This window comes from Lacerta agilis, chromosome 6, assembly GCF_009819535.1.
Source record: "Lacerta agilis isolate rLacAgi1 chromosome 6, rLacAgi1.pri, whole genome shotgun sequence".
In the NCBI taxonomy this organism is placed as follows: Eukaryota; Metazoa; Chordata; class Lepidosauria; order Squamata; family Lacertidae; genus Lacerta; species Lacerta agilis.
In genome coordinates this window covers 3,163,020-3,182,027 of record NC_046317.1, presented here as the reverse complement: position 1 = coordinate 3,182,027, position 19,008 = coordinate 3,163,020, and the positions used below count along the sequence as shown (strand labels likewise).

The window sequence follows — 19,008 nt, the reverse complement described above, 5'->3', positions numbered from 1 at the left end:
TTAGGAGCTGTGCAAATAAATAATAATAATAATAATAATAATAATAATAATAATAATAATAAATAATTTATTATTTATACCCCACCCGTCTGGCTGGGCCTCCCCAGCCACTCTGGGCGGCTTCCAACACAATATTAAAATACAATAATTCATCAGATATTAAAAAGCTTCCCTAAACAGGGAGCAGTAGCACAGCGTGATGTAATAGAGTGCTGAAGTAAGACCAGGAAGACACAGATTTGAATTGCCATTCTGCCGTGGGTCAGTTACTACCTCTCAGCCTAACCTACTTTGCAGGTTGCTTTGAGGATAAAATCAGATAGAGAACCTCACATGCTATCATGAGCTCCATGAAAGAGAGGTGGGGCATAAATGTACAGGCATCCCAGCCCCCACTTACTTGGGGGTTACATTCCAGACCCCCATGCACATAAGCAAAAATTATGTAAGGGGGAGGCACCCTCTAAAAAGAATCTAAATGCCCATTTTTTTCCTGCTCTCCAGCACTCTCTCCCACTCATGGGGACAGCTGCCCCCCCATCAAGTAAAACAATATAAATACTTAACTGACCAATCCCATCAGTTCTGCCCCCCCCCCAACAAAAGTCCTGCCAACCTGCCAACAAAAATCCTGGCTATGCACACGCTCCCACTCTCTCTTCAACTAGAGTTGAAGCTCTGAGGCTGGCTGGAGACTGGCGCACTGGCGGAAAAGCAATGGCGGCAGCAGTGCTACGGCACACACCAGCTGCTACGCAACTGTTGTGAACAGAAACAAAATAACAACATGGTAGAGGATTTTTCACCTGCCTTGGAAGCCCATTCTTTTGCTTCAAAGCTTTTGAGGGTAAGAAAGAAACCTGTTACAGCACTAAAAACTGATTTATACAATGCTTCAGAACTTGGAAATGCAGCTTTGCTTCTTGCATCCCCACCCAAATTACATCCATGGAGGGAAAGACTGAAATCCCTAATTCTGCATTTTAAAATCAGCCTGAAATCTGCATGCTGTACTGCAATTAAAATTTGCAGTACAGCATGCAGATTACAGAATACATTCCTCAAACTCAATTCTGAATAGTGCCACCATGCTAAACTTGAATGGCTCATAGAAGCAAAGCGGAGGAGCCAGAAGAGGAGGTGGTGGCCTCCCCCTCTGCCAGGAAAAAAAAGCAGCTCACACATACTTTTCTATCCTCAGAAAAGCTGAGATAAGAAAACTGGGAAAGTTATTTGGGCAGCTCCATCCTTCTCATCTCCTTAGCAACTGAAAACATCTCCAATAACCATTTCAGCAGCACTTGCCTCAGGATGATTGGTATGAGCTAGAAATAGCACATTCCGCCATCTGCTTTTGTATTCCAGGGCTAGCAGTGTTCACACTTCACCGGTACTAAGTCTCATCAACATCCAGCAGCCAAGAGTGAAATACACCAATAGTAAGGTGAAAAAAGAATTCTTGCAACAATAATTAACAACCGGTTTGATTTTCATCAGTTAACAAACCCCTACATTGATAGAATATGAACCTTAGAAATCAGATTTAGTAAGCAGCCTCAAGAAGCGAGTTGGATGACAACATTAGTAAACAATATTTATTAAAAAAAAAAAAAACTATGGGAATGGGAATTGAAGGCTAGAAGGGTGGCCAATAACTGAAAGGCACTGAAAACCCTGGAATATATTATGTATATGCACAGAAATGCATTTAAAAAGAAGAAGGTGGAGGAGGAGTTGGGGGGGGAGCCTCAATCTGTGGAAAGAGAAAGGCAGCCAATTCAGCTCAAGTTACTACTAAAATCTTCTGCATGTTTAGAATGCCAACCTCTTGAACACACCCAGCCAATATGATATCCTCCTTTCTCTGTTTCCCCCCCAATTTAAGAGGAAATATTATTTATGCCAAGCCACTTTTATTTCATCTATAGAATTATACCCCCTCTTTATACGGAGAGAGATCTTTCACAATTCGCCAAACTACATTATTATTATTATTATTATTATTATTATTATTATTATTATTATTATCATTATTATTATTATCATTATTAATTTTAAAACATTTCTTCCCTGTTTGATTTGCTTTTTTACTGTTTTAATGTTGCTATAAATAATCAGTTTTAGAAGATCCCACTCCACAATGTTTATCTCGTTTCCTTGGATATAGGTAGCTGAAATAGATTTTATTTCATTTTCAAAAAAGAAAACCCTGTTGCCTACCATCCTCTGACACATTATTTTTACTCACTATATCGGACTTCATGTATTTCCTACACAGCAGCATGAATATAATTAACATGCACAGTACACTTGCCATTCTACAATTTTTTTATTAGTTATTTTCAAGCTGACCTATTTCTTGTCTCTAGATCATTTCCAACTGTTTAGGGTGCATACTCTTCACTGGAAAGCTCTGACTATATAGTTAGAACAGCAACATAACTTACTTACAAATGCTATGTAGGTTCCCTAAACACTGCATCAAAAATGCAGGAAGAAAATATCACTTGAACTAAACCAAGGGTCAGCAAACGTTTTCAGCAGGGGGCTGGTCCACTGTCCCTCAGACCTTGTGGGGGGGGGTGGACTATATTTTTTTTGGGGGGGACGAATTCCTATGCCCCACAAATAACCCAGAGATGCATTTTAAATAAAAGCACACATTCTACTCATGTAAAAACACGCTGATTCCCGGACCGTCTGCAGGCTGGATTTAGAAGGCAATTGGGCCGGATCCGGCCCCCAGTCCTTAGTTTGCCTACCCATGAACTAAACCGTCTTTATACTGTTTGCTACTGCTGGTCTGTACATTTTAAGACAGACTCATAACAATTCATTTTACAGTAGTAAAAATGAACAGGTTACATTCAGTACTGTCCCTCCACTGACAGAATACATCCATCTGTGGAAAAGGTTCCCTCTCCCCTTCCTCCACCCCACCCCAGTTCCTTCTCCAAAAATCCAGTATTTTTAGAAGGATTATAAAAGCCAAACTGCCCAAGTGGTAAAGTCAATGTAGTAGCAATCCATCTAAAATTTTCCAACTGAGATTCCATATACTGCAAGGCATGTGAGCTACACTCATTAATTAGAATCACAGTCTCTACAGAATACAGTGGTGCCTCGCAAGACGAAATTAATTCGTTCTGCGAGTCGTTTCGTATTGCGCAAAATTCGTCTTGCGAAGCACGACCATAGGAATGCATAGGAATGCATAGGAATTTAATTCCCATAGGAATGCATTGAAATTTTCGTCTTGCGAGGCAAGCCCATAGGGAAATTCGTCTTGCGAGTCACCCTTTCGTTAGTGAATGCCTTTCGTCTAGCGAGTTTTTCGTCTAGCGAGGCATTCGTCTAGCGAGGTACCACTGTAGTAGAGTTGGAAGAGACCCCCAAGGATCATCTGGTTCAACCGCCTGCAATCCAGGAATTTCAATTAAAACATCCTTTAATTAAAACATCCAACCTCTGCTTAAAGACTTCCAAGGAAGGAGAAACCACCAACTCCTGAGGGAGACTGTTCCACTGTCAAACAGCTCTTCCTGTCAGAACTTTCTTCCTGGTATTTAGTCAGATTCAGAATCTCCTTTCTTATACTGTAACGTGAAGCCATTGGGTTCAGGTCTTAGCCTCCAGAGCAGAAGAAAACTCCATTAGAGAAACAAAAAGACTGAAGCAAGCCAAATTATCCTTTGGAAATAGTAATCCAGGCATGGATCGCCGAAGAATTGATGCTTTTGAATTATGGTGCTGGAGGAGACTCTTGAGAGTCCCATGGAATGCAAAAAGATCAAACTTATCCATCCTTAAAGAAATCAGCCCTGAGTGCTCACTGGAAGGGCAGATCCTGAAGCTGAGGCTCCAGTATTTTGGCCACCTCATGAGAAGAGAAGACTCCCTAGAAAAGACCCTGATGTTGGGAAAGATGGAGGGCACAAGGAGAAGGGGACGACAGAGGATGAGATGGTTGGACAGTGTTCTCGAAGCGACTAGCATGAGTTTGGGCAAACTGTGGGAGGCAGTGAAAGATAGGTGTGCCTGGCATGCTCTGGTCCATGGGGTCATGAAGAGTCGGACACGACTGAACAACTGAACAACAACAACAACAATCCAGGCATAGGCAAACTCGACCCTCCATATGTTTTGGGACTACAACTCCCATCATCCCTAGCTAACAGGACCAGTGGTCAGGGATTGTAAGGACGTTCAGTGGTTGCTCATGAGAAATCAGCCAGATGCAGAACTTCTAAACTAAGTTCTTTATTGTGCAAAGTATTTACAGTGGAGAAAAAGTTCAAACGTCCATCTCATCCCTCCGCAAAGTCCGGGAATGAACTCTTCCGGTTCCTTGTCCGGCAAAAGAGGCGCGGGATCCTGAACCCCTGCCTCCCCCTTCCACGTCTTTCCTGTCTGCGAACTCGAGGCACGGGAAACTGTCCCTGTTCCCCGCTTTCCCCTTGGTGCTCAGGCTCTGCCATCCCTTCACAGCCCCTGCGCCGACTTCCTGCCTCTAACTCCCCCTCCCCACTGGAGGAAAGGTCGCTTCCTGCAGAGGAGGGGGATGACGAACTGGTGAACAGAGGGGGCGGTTCCCTGTACTGCAAACTCTCCCAGGATGCAACCCGCCCCGGGGGGCAGGGGGGTTTCCTGACAGGGATGATGGGAGTTGTAGTCTCAAAACATCTGGAGGGCCGTGTTTGACTATGCCTGTAGTAATGACTTCCTCTCCTCCCCACCCCAGAACAATGCTGCAAGCTACCTTCTCCAACTTGCACTCATTATAAGGCAGTGGTGGCGAACCTTTTAGAGACCGAGTGCCCAAACTGTAAACCAAAACCCACTTCTTTATCACAAAGTGCCCAAACTTGTTGAGCTTTTTGGGGGGAGCTGCCGACCAAAGTTTTGGAGCTTTTTGGGGGGGATCACACAAAAGTTGCTTTGCTTTTGGGGGGGCGCCCCAAAGCTGCTGAGCTTTTTTGGGGGGGGGAGAACAGAAATAAATGACAAATAATACCTTCACTGGAATTAACATGCAGCGCCAAAAAAAGCGCCAAAAAAACACACACACAGCACAGTAAGGGTTAAAAAAAGAACGCTATTACGCCCAATCAGAAACAACTACCAGTACTGACGCAGCAAATTGAAAAACAGATCAATCGCCGAACACAATCTCCAGCGACTAGCAAAAAAAAAAAAAAAAGTTCAAGGTTTCAACAGCGGACGCAAGCCTGGGGAAAAAACAACAACAGCACGGATGGGCCGATGGTGCGCGTGCCAGCAGTGAGGGCTCTGCGTGCCAAATCTGGCACGCGTGCCATAGGTTCGCCACCACTGTTATAAGGGGATGTGAGCCTCCAGTTGTTTACATGTCATTAGGAACAGGAAGCTTGCATTCTTCAGCTCCCAGTGTTAGTGAACAGCCTGGTCCTCTTGTGGGCAGTGGTTCTGGAGATCTCCACCAGCGGGGCAAGGGGGCAAAGAATGTGATCACACTGTAAGGGTGGCTGTTGCTGCTCTTTTATGGGCTAAAGCAGACAGTGCTTTCCTGCAGCCTTCCCTACTGCAGGGGGAAGGGCAGGTAAAGTGGTAAAACTGGTGGCTGTGCTGCTGGAAAAGTAAGCGGTGCATTTCAGAAGCCTAGGCTAGCTGGCATGATGTACCTAAGCTTCCTTGGTGGCAGAACATGTAAGCAATTATAGTAAGGCCACAACCTGAGCACATTTAATTTGTGTGCATTCAGCTTCATGAGCATGACAAAAAATTAAGAAAGGGGTGGGAAGGGTTCTGGGGTAAATGACTTTGGCAATCCCATCGACCACTGAACCCAATGGGTTTTGATTATACACAATTTTGGCTTTAAGCATGATCCCCAGAACAAAACCCCTGTGTCAAGTTCTGGGCTTACTGTCTATCTCTTCTTTTCCTGCTCTTCCTCCCAAAGGAGCCAAGAACCAAGTCTTGTTTCTAGCACAGGGTAACTTACATATGTGCAGCAGCACAATTTCCATAGGGTTTATAAGAACATAGTTCCTGTAATGGATGTGCCTATGTGGAGAGTAGTTAAAGAGCAGCACGGGGGGGGGGGGGAGAGAATTTATGGTTATTATTCACGCCTTAATTACCTTTCTCCCACGCCATCTGAGGCCCGCTATTTTTAAAGAACTACTCTCTACAGTAATGCTGTAATTATCTTCCCCCAAAATAGATTGTCCTCATCACTGCTCATACAGCTCTGCACATTTTAAAATTACCAATATATCTCTATGGAGACCTCATTATTATATTTATCTCACGTAAGTGAGCTCAAATATACACACACATATACATAATTTGACTTTTGAAGACTGCTCTATGCTGACAGGCCTATGATTGCTTCATATTATTTTAAAATATTTTACGTACAGTGCCCTAATGTATTGTGAGAGAGTAATATATGAATACTTTATTAAATAAATAAAATATTAAATACACATGTACTGTAGTAGAATTCTTTCAAACACAGGTTATGAGAAGCAACAAATGCAGATGGCAGAGACATTAAGGTAAGAGGGCTCCAACCTAATTTGTGAGGCAGTAAAACCTGTCAGTGATATCCTGGCAAGAAGCTGGCAGCAGAAGAAATGAGGACAGTGTAGCTTGCTCTTTTTTCGTATGGAGAAAATGTATACCCCTTCCACAAAAGTTAAGTATATTAAAAACATTACCTTTTCTTATCTGCCTGATCAGCCCTTTGTGCACATTCGCTCAGTTTATAAAAGTTGAGAGAGATTTTTTAAATATCAGTGATTTACTATGTCACTTAAACATGACATGTATTGGAAAAGGTAACACAACATTAATAGGATTAACTTCAACATTTCACTTATTTAAAAGACAGAATTACTTTGCCAGTGTTATAATCACCTTTAATTGAAATGACACATTAGCTAAATTTATTCATGTTTCTTAAAAGCATAATTTTTAGAATTGAATAATCCTTCTTAGTGGCAGATCAATGTCATTTCCAGTTAACGGCTACTAATATGAGATCTTTAATTCTGCTCTAAAAGCCCCACTTCTTCTGCTTTTCTTTCCTTTTTCCTTTTTTCTTTTGAAAGAAAATAAACACATTCACTTAAAACTAAAGAAAACCAAAATTTATAAAACTTAAAACTAAAGAAAACCAAAATTTATAAAACTTAAAACTAAAGAAAACCAAAATTTATAAAACTTAAAACTAAAGAAAACCAAAATTTATAAAACTGCCACACCAAATTCCCCCCGCAAAAACCCTTAATAGTAAAATTACAACTTTTTCTGCTATTATCCTATTATTTTAAAGGCAGTTCCCTAAAGGTACTTTCTCTACATGTGGCTCAACAAAGGGGCAAGAGGATGAGAAAACCAAACACAAACATTTATAGGATGGGCGTTCCCCAATTTATGGCCCAGGGCACCACCCACTACAGCTCCTAATGCCCAAGAAGGTTGGTAGGGTTGGATACGCTCATTAAGATATTTGGGGCGTAAATCGTTGAGTGCTTTAAACACTAATGTGAGCATCTTCAAATTGGGCCTAGAAAGAAGCCCAACAGGTGCAGCTGTTAGAACTCAGGGGTTATATGAATTCTAAATGGACAGCCAGCCAGTAACCTGGCTGCCACAATTTACACCAGCTGAAGTTTCTTCAAGAGCAGCCCCATGTAAAGCACATTGCAATAGTCCAATCTGGAGGTTGTTACAGCAGCCAAGTCATCTCTGCACAAAAAGGACCATAGCTGGTGAACCAGTCATAGCTGGAAATAAGCACTCTTGGCCACCCAGGCAACCAGAGCCTCCAGTGACAATGTTGGATCCAGTAGTACCCCCTAACCTGCTGCTTTTGGGGGAGTGCAACCCCATCCAAAACAGGCCATATTCCTACCCCCCCACCCCCAGAATGAAGAACCCGCAACACATAACACCTGTCTTTCGAGGATTCAGCTTCAATTTACTGATCCAAATCCTGCCCATCACTGCCTTCAAGCATCAATCTAGCACCTTATCCACTTCTCCCGATTCAGATGGAACAGATTTAAAAATAGAATATCAGGCAGAGTATGAAGTACTGAGTAGATACAAAGAGAGGCTTGTGAGATAGAGCGGATGCTCGGGTTGCGAACACGATCCATGCGGGAGGCACGTTCCACAGTGCCATGTCTGCGCACGTGCGGGTCGCAATTCGGCGCTTCTGCGCATGCACAAAGCGTGATTTAGTGCTTCTGTGCATGCACGAACGCCAAAACCCGGGTACTTCTGGGTTCGGCGCGGAGCACAACCCAAAAACGCGTAACTCGCAGCGTTCGCAACATGAGATATGACTGTATTTTGTTAGATCACCACAATTCTCTTAGGGAAAGGTCAGTCAAAAGATAAATCCTTCGTGAATGCCAGAACTTAAGGAGCCAAATGAATGTGAACTGCAAATGTTCCACACCTATGCGGCAACCACCAAGAAGGTCCTATTTCTTATGCTTGCCAACCTAAGCAATTTCACTTTCGTGCACGCAAACAGGAACTTCTATTTTAGGTAGGGTCATAACAACGTAGAGGGTCCTTAGGCCTCTAAATTCACTGGCAGTCAGTGCAACGGGCACCAAAGTGGTATCACATGATCAGAATACAAGCCTCCATTATTAGCATCCTGGCTAAGGCCAGGCCCTGCTGCTCCAGATGGAGATACAGCTGGCATACAAGCCTGGGTTGGTAGAATGCACTCCTGGCCACTGCCACTATATTTGCCTGCCCAGACAACAATGACCGCACCAGCACCCCAAGCTGCATACCTTGTCCTTTGCATTCCTGATATTTGACACTGCATCGCCGTGAATAAGCCCCACTGCTTAAGTTATTGTGGGCAATATTGTAAAAAGGATTGTGAAAGAAATACGAAAGAGACCGAGTTTCAGGCAACTAAATCTCGATGGAAAGGGCAGATGGTCAAAAAGCCCTATAGAAACAATATTGTTACCTATAGTATAGGACATTCTGTTACCACTTCCTAGGTGTTTTCTGCAAGCTACAACTATACAACCTATCGCATATAGTAAGCTTAATTAATTTCAAAATGGAAAGCGTTAACCTCCAGCCAACAGATTTAATTAAACTAATCCTCTAATTACCTGTCTTTCATCTTTTTCTTCCTTTTAGAGACTCCACCTGCTTTTCTCTTTAATTAGATTATATCCAAGTCAACAGGAAAAAGTAGCATGCTAGAGTGTACCAGGAAAGCCAACTTGAGTAAAATATTGGGGAGAGGCAGGTAAGCCCTGCCCCACATAATCAATCACAAGACACAGCACATGCACAGCATTTGAATGGCAATATCCATCAACTTTGGGGGGCGGTGAAGGAACCTCGGCCTTTAGGAGTTGACTTCTATGAAGTGCACAGGTTGCTTAGCAACGACACATTTGTTGAGAAGATGCACAGCATCTTTTTGGTTTCAAGAAACTCTTATTTTAGGAATGAGCTAAAAATAGCTTTACAGGTTTGCATGGTGGAGGAGGAGTTTGGATTTGATATCCCGCTTTTCACTACCCAAAGGAGTCTCAAAGCGGCTAACATTCTCCTTTCCCTTCCTCCCCCACAACAAACACTCTGTGAGGTGAGTGGGGCTGAGAGACTTCAGAGAAGTGTGACTAGCCCAAGGTCACCCAGCAGCTACATGTGGAGGAGTGGAGACGCGAACCCGGTTCCCCAGATTACGAGTCTACCACTCTTAACCACTACACCACACTGGCTCTCATATACATTTTCCTACAAAGAGATAAAGACAGTGTTTCAGGGCACATTAAAACAGGAACTTTTGTACTGCCGCAGTACTTGGCATTCTTGACCTGATCTCTAGGATCTGTGCTCCTGTTTCCTATCTCCATAAAGTTCTTCCCTATCCTCAGCTTCCCTCCTTTTCTCCAAGGGGCCGCCATAGAGGTGGCACTGGGAAGGGACTACCTGCTATTACCTGGGATCTTTCCTTTGTCCTCCCAGCCCCTCACCCTGGAAGACCAACATTTCCCTGTCTCTCACCCAAGGTCCTCCATCAACCACCTGCCACCTGCACGAGTTTACAATCTCTGGACCTTAACAAAGGCCCCAGACATAGGGCTTCCAAGACAGAAGAACATACAAAAAAACAAATAAGGGAAACAGAAAAATGAAAGGGACACTGAAAAGAAAGAAAAAAGAGAGTGAAAAAATATAAAAGAAAAAGAAACATTAGAAAAAGATACAAAAACAAAACTTCCAATTTTCCATCTCTGTGTTACTCTCTCTCTCTCTCTCTATAACATTCTGTCTATCGTCTCCACCTTTTGTTAGACAAGATTTCTTTTAAGTCAAGGTATCTCAGAATCAATCATTTCTTTTCCCCTAATTGTTAATATTATTGATAAATGTCAACCATGTTTTTCTTTTAACTTTAATTCCCATCACTATTATTCCACACTGAATGATAAATTAATTCTTCCGTTCATGTCCATTTTAAAGTCTCTCCATTGTGATCACATATTGGGCCAAAATTCCATAATTTCTTTTCTTCTTATATATCAGGGTGGATACAAATCAATGATTTTTTTAAAAATAAATTAAAAATCAGATTTATTTATTTATTATTTAAATCAGATTTTTAAAATAAAATGCTTTTGGAGGAAAAATCTTTCTAAATATAGTTTACTATTTAAGTTACATTATAGTCCAAAGGCTATTCATCAGGAAATAAGGATTTGTTTAAGTTTTTCATGTGTGCTAAAAATGAGTCTAAGTTTTATTTTTTAAAATTTGTTTAACCACGTCAGATAACAAACATGGATACATATGCTATAATGTTATTGTTTTAGTTAAATAAATTGTTTAAATTGTCATTAAGAAAATGATTGTTTTTCTCCTTCCAATAAAGTACAACCCAAATATAAACAGTTAACTTATTAAACCTCACAATAATTTCATAATTATTGGTCTATGTATTTCTAATAGTATAACCAAATCAGTAATTTTTGATATAATTGTAAAAACTACTCTGAAAATTTATTATTCCAAAAATGAAATCTTATCTGTTCTAGATTCAGGTAGGTAGCCGTGTTGGTCTGACACAGTCGGAATAATAATAATAATAATAGTAATAGTAGTAGTAGTAGTAATAATAATAATAATAAATTGTCCAGTGCTCCTTACAGACCAACTAAGTTTGTTCTGGTACAAGTATTTGTGTGCAAGCTTATACCAGAACAAACTTAGTTGCTCTATAAGGTGCTACTGGACAATTTTTTATTATTTTTATTTCATCTGGTTGTAAATATTAAGATTATACCAGCAAGAATGAGTATTTCTGTAAAAAAAAATGATTTAAATCAAATCCACCCTGTTATATAGCCTTTAGTTCAATCCCACTTACATACGCTAAAATTTCATTTCCTGTTTGCAACAACGACAGTATCCCAATCTCCGCCTCTAGGGCCTTCCATCTTTGTTTTTCCCCCCAGTCTTTTTCCAGAGAGAGTACCATAACTTTAATGTCATCATTCTCTGAATTTGCTCCAGGTCTCTTTTACTATTAATGGACTTATAATCACACTATAATCAAACATGCAAAATCCTCTAATTAAATAACTACCTGTATATTTTCTAAAGATGTTCCTCAGAATTTTGCTACTGACGCATGAGGGGTTTTTACCCAGGGAGATATCCAAGTAAGGTAGGCTCACAGAGATCAATGGGCTTAAGTTAAGGCCCATTCATTTCTACGAGTCTACTCTGAAGGTAACTAGCATTAGATATCAGCCTCAGTCTACCCAATTAATACAATTTGCAGAATACACCTTTATGCTGTGAACAGCTAATCTACTTCGCCTTTTCTTATTTCTTTAACTAAATTTTAATACCAATTTATCTTTAACTGATCATTCAAAATTGTTATCTGAGTAGACTAAAGAAGAAAATTTATCTTAGGAAACAATATAATGTTCTATACTGATTTTCTACTGAAATGTTACATTCATGTAATGTTCTAATGGCGTCACAAAATCCTTACAAACAGCAGGTCTTAACTGTTCATATAAAAACTATTTTATATTTTCTGAAATATAAATAAAAAAATAAATATCTTGCTTGCTTATTTACCCAATGGGCCTGTATGCAGTTTTATTCCCAGACTGTTCTTCCCTCATAGAAGTAGCACTGCACACACTTCCATAGCCTTGTTCCGAGACTTAGAATGCCTTCACCATCACAAGCACAGTGCACTATAGATATATTAGCATGAAAGATTAATGGAGTAAAAATCCAGAATACACGACACACTATTAAGGGTCTGACAATGCAACTGACAAACATTACCATCCCCTTTCTAGCTGTAAAAACCCAGTAGCTCTTTGTTCGGAGAACACTACTCAGTCGTTGTGTGAGTTAACATGCAAAGTTTTAACTTTCCATAGGTGGCCAAATTAAACCCTGAATTACAAAACCACTTCAAATTGTTTTTCTAGACTGCATGCAATTTGAAGCAGTCATCTTCCTCTGCCTGGGGGCTGGATTCCAACATACACACCCACCCGTGACATTGTATTTTCCACCTACACAATGCATGTTTATTTTTTAAAACAAAACTTCTTTCATGATACATAAAGTTCCTACATTGCGACTGCTTACCCCTCCCTTAAATCAGTAGAAGCAGAAAATATAGCCTTTAAAGATAGCTACACAAAGAGAGGGCTGAAGCAAAACCTATTGCATTTGTGTGCTTCTCTGTTACATCTGAACCAGGAGAAGCTGTGACTGTTTTGAATCAGAACCTGGATGCAGTGGTGGGCTGGCTGAGGGTGAATAAACTGAGACTGAATCCTGGTGAGCTCCCGTTGCTCGGTCCCAGCTCCTGCCAACCTAGCAGCTCAGAAGCACATCAAAGTGCGAGTAGATAAATAGGTACCGCTCCAGCAGGAAGGTAAATGGCGTTTCCATGTGCTGCTCTGGTTCGCCAGAAGCGGCTTAGTCATGCTTGCCACATGACCCGGAAAAACCGCCTGCGGTCAAACACCGGCTCCCTCGGCCTATAGAACGAGATGAGCGCCGCAACCCCAGAGTCGTTCGCAACTGGACTTAATTGTAAGGGGTCCTTTACTTTTACATTTTTTTAAATGCACCCTATGTATGGCCTTCCTTGAGACTAGTTTGGAAGCTGTACCTGGTGCAGAACACAATGCCCATGTTCCCAAGTGGAGCCCCTGGACATGCACATATTAAACCTGTGCTGAAGGAATTGCACTGGCTTCTGCCTAGCTATTGAGTTAAATTCAGTCTTGTTACTAACGTATAAAGCTCTGAACAATTCTGGACCAGGTTACCTGAAAGATCACCTGCCCTTGTACAAACATGTAAGATCATTTACAGGTGAAACTCGAAAATTTAGAATATCGTGGAAAAGTCCATTTATGTAAGCAATTGTTTTCATTAGCTACTGGAGTTTAATATATGAGATAGACTCATGACTTGCAAAGCGAGATATGTCAAGCCTTTGTTTGTTACAATTGTGATGATTATGGAGCACAGCTGATGAAAACCCCAAAGTTGAAATTGTGAATTTGGGGTTCTCATCAGCTGTACACCATAATCATCACAATTATAACAAATAAAGGCTTGACATATCTCGCTTTGCATGTCATGAGTCTATCTCATCTATTAGTTTCACCTTTTAAGTTGAATTACTGAAAGAAATGAACCTTTCCACGATATTCTAATTTTTCGAGTTTCACCTGTAGATAACCTGGAGAAATTTTACTAATGATACTATACTCTACAGAGTATCACAAGGCACTGAGTTGAAAATGGGCATCTTTTGCAATTGCCCGTGCATTGTGGAATGCCCTTCCCTCTGCAACCATCCATCAGTTGCTTCAGACAACTTGTAAAAACAAATATTTCTGCCCAGGGTTCCCCTGACCCATAAGAATGAACCCTGTTTAACTGAATTCCTGATTTTATTATACTCTTACAAAGGCTTTTATATTGTTTCTGTTTTGTGGTACTGTTTTATCATTTTTACATTGTATTTTTGTATACTGTTAAGAGATTTTTAAATATTAAGCAGTTTAGAACTGTTTTAAAACTAAGAATCCACCAAGAGTTCACTAATACAGTGGTACCTTGGTTTGCATACGTCTTGGTATGCATACGTTTTCGATTACAAACACGTCAAACCCGGAAGTGCGTGTCCCGGCTTGCAACCTTTTTGGGATTATAACCCTTTTTTTTAGATTACGAACAATTTTTTTTTGGAGGCCCCATTGGCAAAAGTGTGCCTTGGGTTGCAACCTGTTTTGTTTTACAAACGGACCTCCGGAACGGATTATGGTTGTAAACCAAGGTACCACTGTATATGAAGCGATCAGAGAACAAGGAAACTCCACAGCCACCACACTTAGATGCCTATTAGACACTGTACATTAAAAAAAAAACCAACCAGACAGGTCCTGCCACCAAGCTTAAAAACCAATCTGCTCTGAAACAATTCCCAAGCAATACCTGCAAATTCACAACAGTAAACCATAACTAAAGCATGAACGACACATTTTAGGGCTACATATTTTAAAACACCCAACCTCTTTAAACAAAACCAAACAGACAGAGTTGAAAATACTGGTACTATTTCTAGCTCCTGCATATCAGGGTTTCCTCTATGAAGCCAACGGGGGGGGGGGGGGGGGCTTATCACAATGATCTCATTTGTATGGGCTTGTATACTGGAACTTGTCTCAAATACTCTGGAATTTGAAAATTACTGAGGGTGACACCCAATGGTATCAACCCACATGCAAGGGGCTTCTATTAAAGGAAATTTTGGACTCACAGCTGTCCATGGAGGCACAGGTTAATTCTGTGTCCAGGGCGGCTGTCTACCAGCTCCATCTGGTACGCAGGCTGAGACCCTACCTGCCCGCAGACTGTCTCGCCAGAGTGGTGCACGCTCTAGTTATCTCCCGCTTAGACTACTGCAATGCGCTCTACGTGGGGCTACCTTTGAAGGTGAGCCGGAAACTGCAATTAATCCAGAATGCGGCAGCTAGACTGGTGACTGGGAGCGGCCGCCGGGACCATATAACACCGGTCCTGAGAGAGCTACATTGGCTCCCAGTACATTTCCGAGCACAATTCAAAGTGTTGGTGCTGACCTTTAAAGCCCTAAACGGCCTCGGTCCTGTATACCTGAAGGAGCGTCTCCACCCCCATCGTTCAGCCCGGACACTGAGATCCAGCGCCGAGGGCCTTCTGGCGGTTCCCTCACTGCGAGAAGCAAAGCTACAGGGAACCAGGCAGAGGGCCTTCTCGGTGGTGCCGCCCACCCTGTGGAACGCCCTCCCAGCAGAGGTCAAAGAGATAAATAACTATCTGACATTCAGAAAATACCTGAAGGCAGCCCTGTTTAGGGAAGTTTTTAACCTGTGATGTTTTAATGTATTTTAATATCTGTTAGAGGCCACCCAGAGTGGCTGGGGGGACCCAGCCAGATGGGCGGGGTACAAATAATAAATTATTATATTATTAAATTGGACTTACCATTCCTCTCCTCCCACAACCTGGCAGCCCTCTGCACATACCTAAGATCTGCTCCGGAGTTTTTGGGAACCCTCAGGAGCAGACTGGGGAGGTGCTGGGGGAGGAGAGGAAGGGGAAATCTCATTGCATCCCCTGGCACAACACTGGATCTTGCCCTAAGAAACTGTCTTCGATCATAAGTCAAGTGTTTCGCCTTCCCCATTGGATACACCAGGTATACCCAACACAAAAGTACATAACCTTTGATGCAAAAGGTTCTAGGGAGAATTTCATTATTAGTGTTCTGGTAAAAAAAAAAAAAAAGAAATTATAGGGCAGACATTTAAAATGTTATTTAAATATCTGGTACACATGTTAAAGGCAATAGTCAGAACGTGGCAGACTGAGCTAAAATCAGTATTATATAAATTACTGATAACCGTGAACACAATCCAGCACAAGTTAAGTCCCACTGATTGTAATGTGAACTGGATCGTGCCCTACATACTTAATGAGTCCTCAAAAATTGATTATGGAAGCACCAACACAAGTCCCCTACAAAAAAACTTAATTTGTGAACCTCTAACAAGATTTGCCTAATATGCATTTAACACTGCAAGAAGTACTTCTGTAAAGTCAACTCAAAATTTTATTTATCCCAAATTTAAAACAATGACTTAACAATATGCTAGGAAAACCATTAGGCACAGAATACAAAATGATCATTAAAAAAAATATACAGTGTTATATACATGCTGAGCTCATGCAAACTGCAATACATTCACAACTATATAACTAAAGTGGAACCTGCTTTTTAAAATTTACATTTAAAAATTGTTATTGAGCAGCTAAGTCACACTGCTATTTGATGTTATTGCATATGCAATAAATTACAAAGCAAAAGCATTAGCACAAAAAGACCCCATAAATTTGTGCTAATTTAGTAGGCACTAGAAAATACAAGTTAATTTCAATAATTTGACCGTTGTTTCACTCAATGGTATATTCTCTCAAAGCTTGCCCCTCACACACATTGTGCCCAAAATTACTCCAGTCCCCTCAAACAGCTTGAGAACAGTAGCTATAAGGGGGCAAATATATGGGCTTCTGACCCCAGAATAAATAATACGCCTGAGCAATGGGAACAAAAGGCTCCAAAAGAACAGAAAAGTATTAAGTCATTTATATGTGTTACACTAGAACATTAAAATATACTTTACATTATTTCCCTGCAAAGAAATATATTTAATTTTAAAATTACAGTAATTTTAAAAATGTTTTTGTACAAGAGACAAAACTACAAGATTGAAGCTGCCTCATATTAAAACTTATTATTTCCTAAGGACGTAATTGATAATCCATCACTTACTGCATCCAACAAGATTTATCTTAATACAACATAGTACTACAAATTCATCCACATATATAATATGTGACAATTTCACTATTACTGTTGATGAATTATTCTTTAGTTCTGAACAGATTAGTTCACACTACCGGAAGCTTTCCCCAACCAGTGATTCACTCATATACAACAATTTCACCAAGAGTCCATCTCTGACCATTCCAGCTACATGTTTTTCTTACAAATCACCATTCAATCTATAATTCATTTTACAGCGAATAAATATTTATTGACTGTTTATTGCAGCAATATTCCAAAGGATAGAATACTACCTAGCCCAAATATCACGTTGTATTTTACTGTTTTTAAGTTCTCCTTAGATGGAGCAGGAATTAGCCCGTTTTCTAGGAACTGGGTCTTGAACAATGCTGTCTTTTTTATGTACACAAGATGAACACACCGTCTCTGACAATCTCCAAAGTCCCAATCTGAAAACACTGTTGGAGAGGCTATATATAACACAGTTACAAAAACTATTGCTTATAGCGAGCCATGTTGTTAAGAAAGACAGTGCTGGGTTTTCCAGCACCCTAGAACTCTCCAGCATAAAGTAGATGATGTAGGGGAGCCAGAGCACATAAAACACACTGGTTATACGAAATAAAACCATAGCGTAGCGCCGGTCAGGGCCGTGCCCACTTTCTGCAGCAGTATCCACTTCATGACTGGGGAAACGAGCTCTCCTGTCATTTATCTCTTTGGTGTGCTGCCGGCAGATTTTGAATATGTGGAAGTACGTAAAACAGATGATGAAGGCTGCTGGAGCATAGAGTAAGCACACAATAAAGCCAGTAAAATAGGCATTGGTAAGCCAAGAGGTTGCACACCATTCAAAAATGTCTCCATGATAACCTGGCTTTCCCCAGCCAAAAAACGAAGGCAAAAAAATAAGGCAGGAATACAACCAAATCAAAACGATGCAGATTCTCAACCGGCAAGGTGTAACCAGTTGGTTGTAGGTAAGTGGTTTCGTGATGGCGAGATAGCGATCCACGCTGATAAAAGCAAGGCAGGCCATAGAAACACTTTTCAGTACAGAGATGATATATCCAAAAACCTGGCAAGTCAAAGACTCGTGGACACCTGTAGAATAGTGCAGCAATGACAAGGTAGGAATCAAGCAGCTAACCCCAACAAAAAGATCGGCGTATGCCATAGTCTGAATAAAATAGCTGGTGGTGTAATGATGTAACAGTGGAGCACAATGAAAGACAAAAATTACTGTTAAGTTACCAGTTATAATTAAAAATGTTAGCAAGACAATAATTAGAGTCTCAAGGATGCAGATATCAACAACACTGTAGTGTCCAAAACCAATTGGACAGGAGTAATGCTCAGATACATTCACAATGCTACTGCTCATATTCAGAGTCTTCCACTCAATCCAAGTGGACTGGTTCATGATCTGCATTACGTAACAATGTGTTCAAAACTCAGAACTAGGTGATTTGTGAGTCACCAGCTAATTTTGCTTACGTATCCATTTCTCTGGGTAGATTTTAGAATTCCTTCTAAAATTGTTAACATTGCAGTACAGAAAAGAGGCAAAAAGGCCACTGCTCAGCTTTTTCCTGTGCTCATTCCTTCCTTAGCAAAACACAAGGCACTTCTAAACAAAGCACTTTGTTTAAGCTGTACTTTTGGAGGAAACACCAAAAAGGAGAGTAAAATATAATGTCATGATAAAAAATCTCTGCAAGTGCATTTTCCGGGGGGGGGGGGGACGTGAAGGAGGGAGTACTGGGTAGAAATTCTCGATGTAATGTTTTCTAAAACAAAAATTGTTAGGAGCTAAAAACTAGAAGCAAAGTAGATAAGAAGTCTAATGAGATGCTCATTCTAATATATTGTATCCTTCGGCTTTCTTCAAGGAGTAATGTCATTTGTATCATCTTCATTCTGCATTACTAAGGTCAAGATTTGGGGCATTTTAATGCAAACAAATGTCACTAGTCTTTGGTAACGAGTAAAGAAATATGATGGGGCAGCAATCACTGCAAGAAGAACAGGTTCGTCCCTTCGATGAACAATATCCTCTCCATTTATTTAACAAGAACACG

General features: G+C 40.8%; 2 protein-coding genes across 3 annotated transcripts in view; both read right to left on the bottom strand.

Moving 5' to 3' along the window:
* RABGAP1L (RAB GTPase activating protein 1 like) overlaps positions 1-19,008 on the bottom strand; it is a 133,943-nt gene that overhangs the window by 81,613 nt on the left and 33,322 nt on the right. The window lies entirely within an intron of this gene.
* GPR52 (G protein-coupled receptor 52) lies at positions 16,170-18,650 on the bottom strand. The gene has a single exon (XM_033151252.1). It carries the CDS (start codon positions 18,357-18,359, stop codon positions 17,265-17,267), a length of 1,095 nt encoding a protein of 364 aa, XP_033007143.1. The 5' UTR covers positions 18,360-18,650; the 3' UTR covers positions 16,170-17,264.

What these genes read in the sequence shown, in the direction of transcription:
- GPR52 (XM_033151252.1), bottom strand. Translation starts at nt 18,359, where the DNA reads ATGCAGATCATGAACCAGTCCACTTGGATTGAGTGGAAGACTCTGAAT.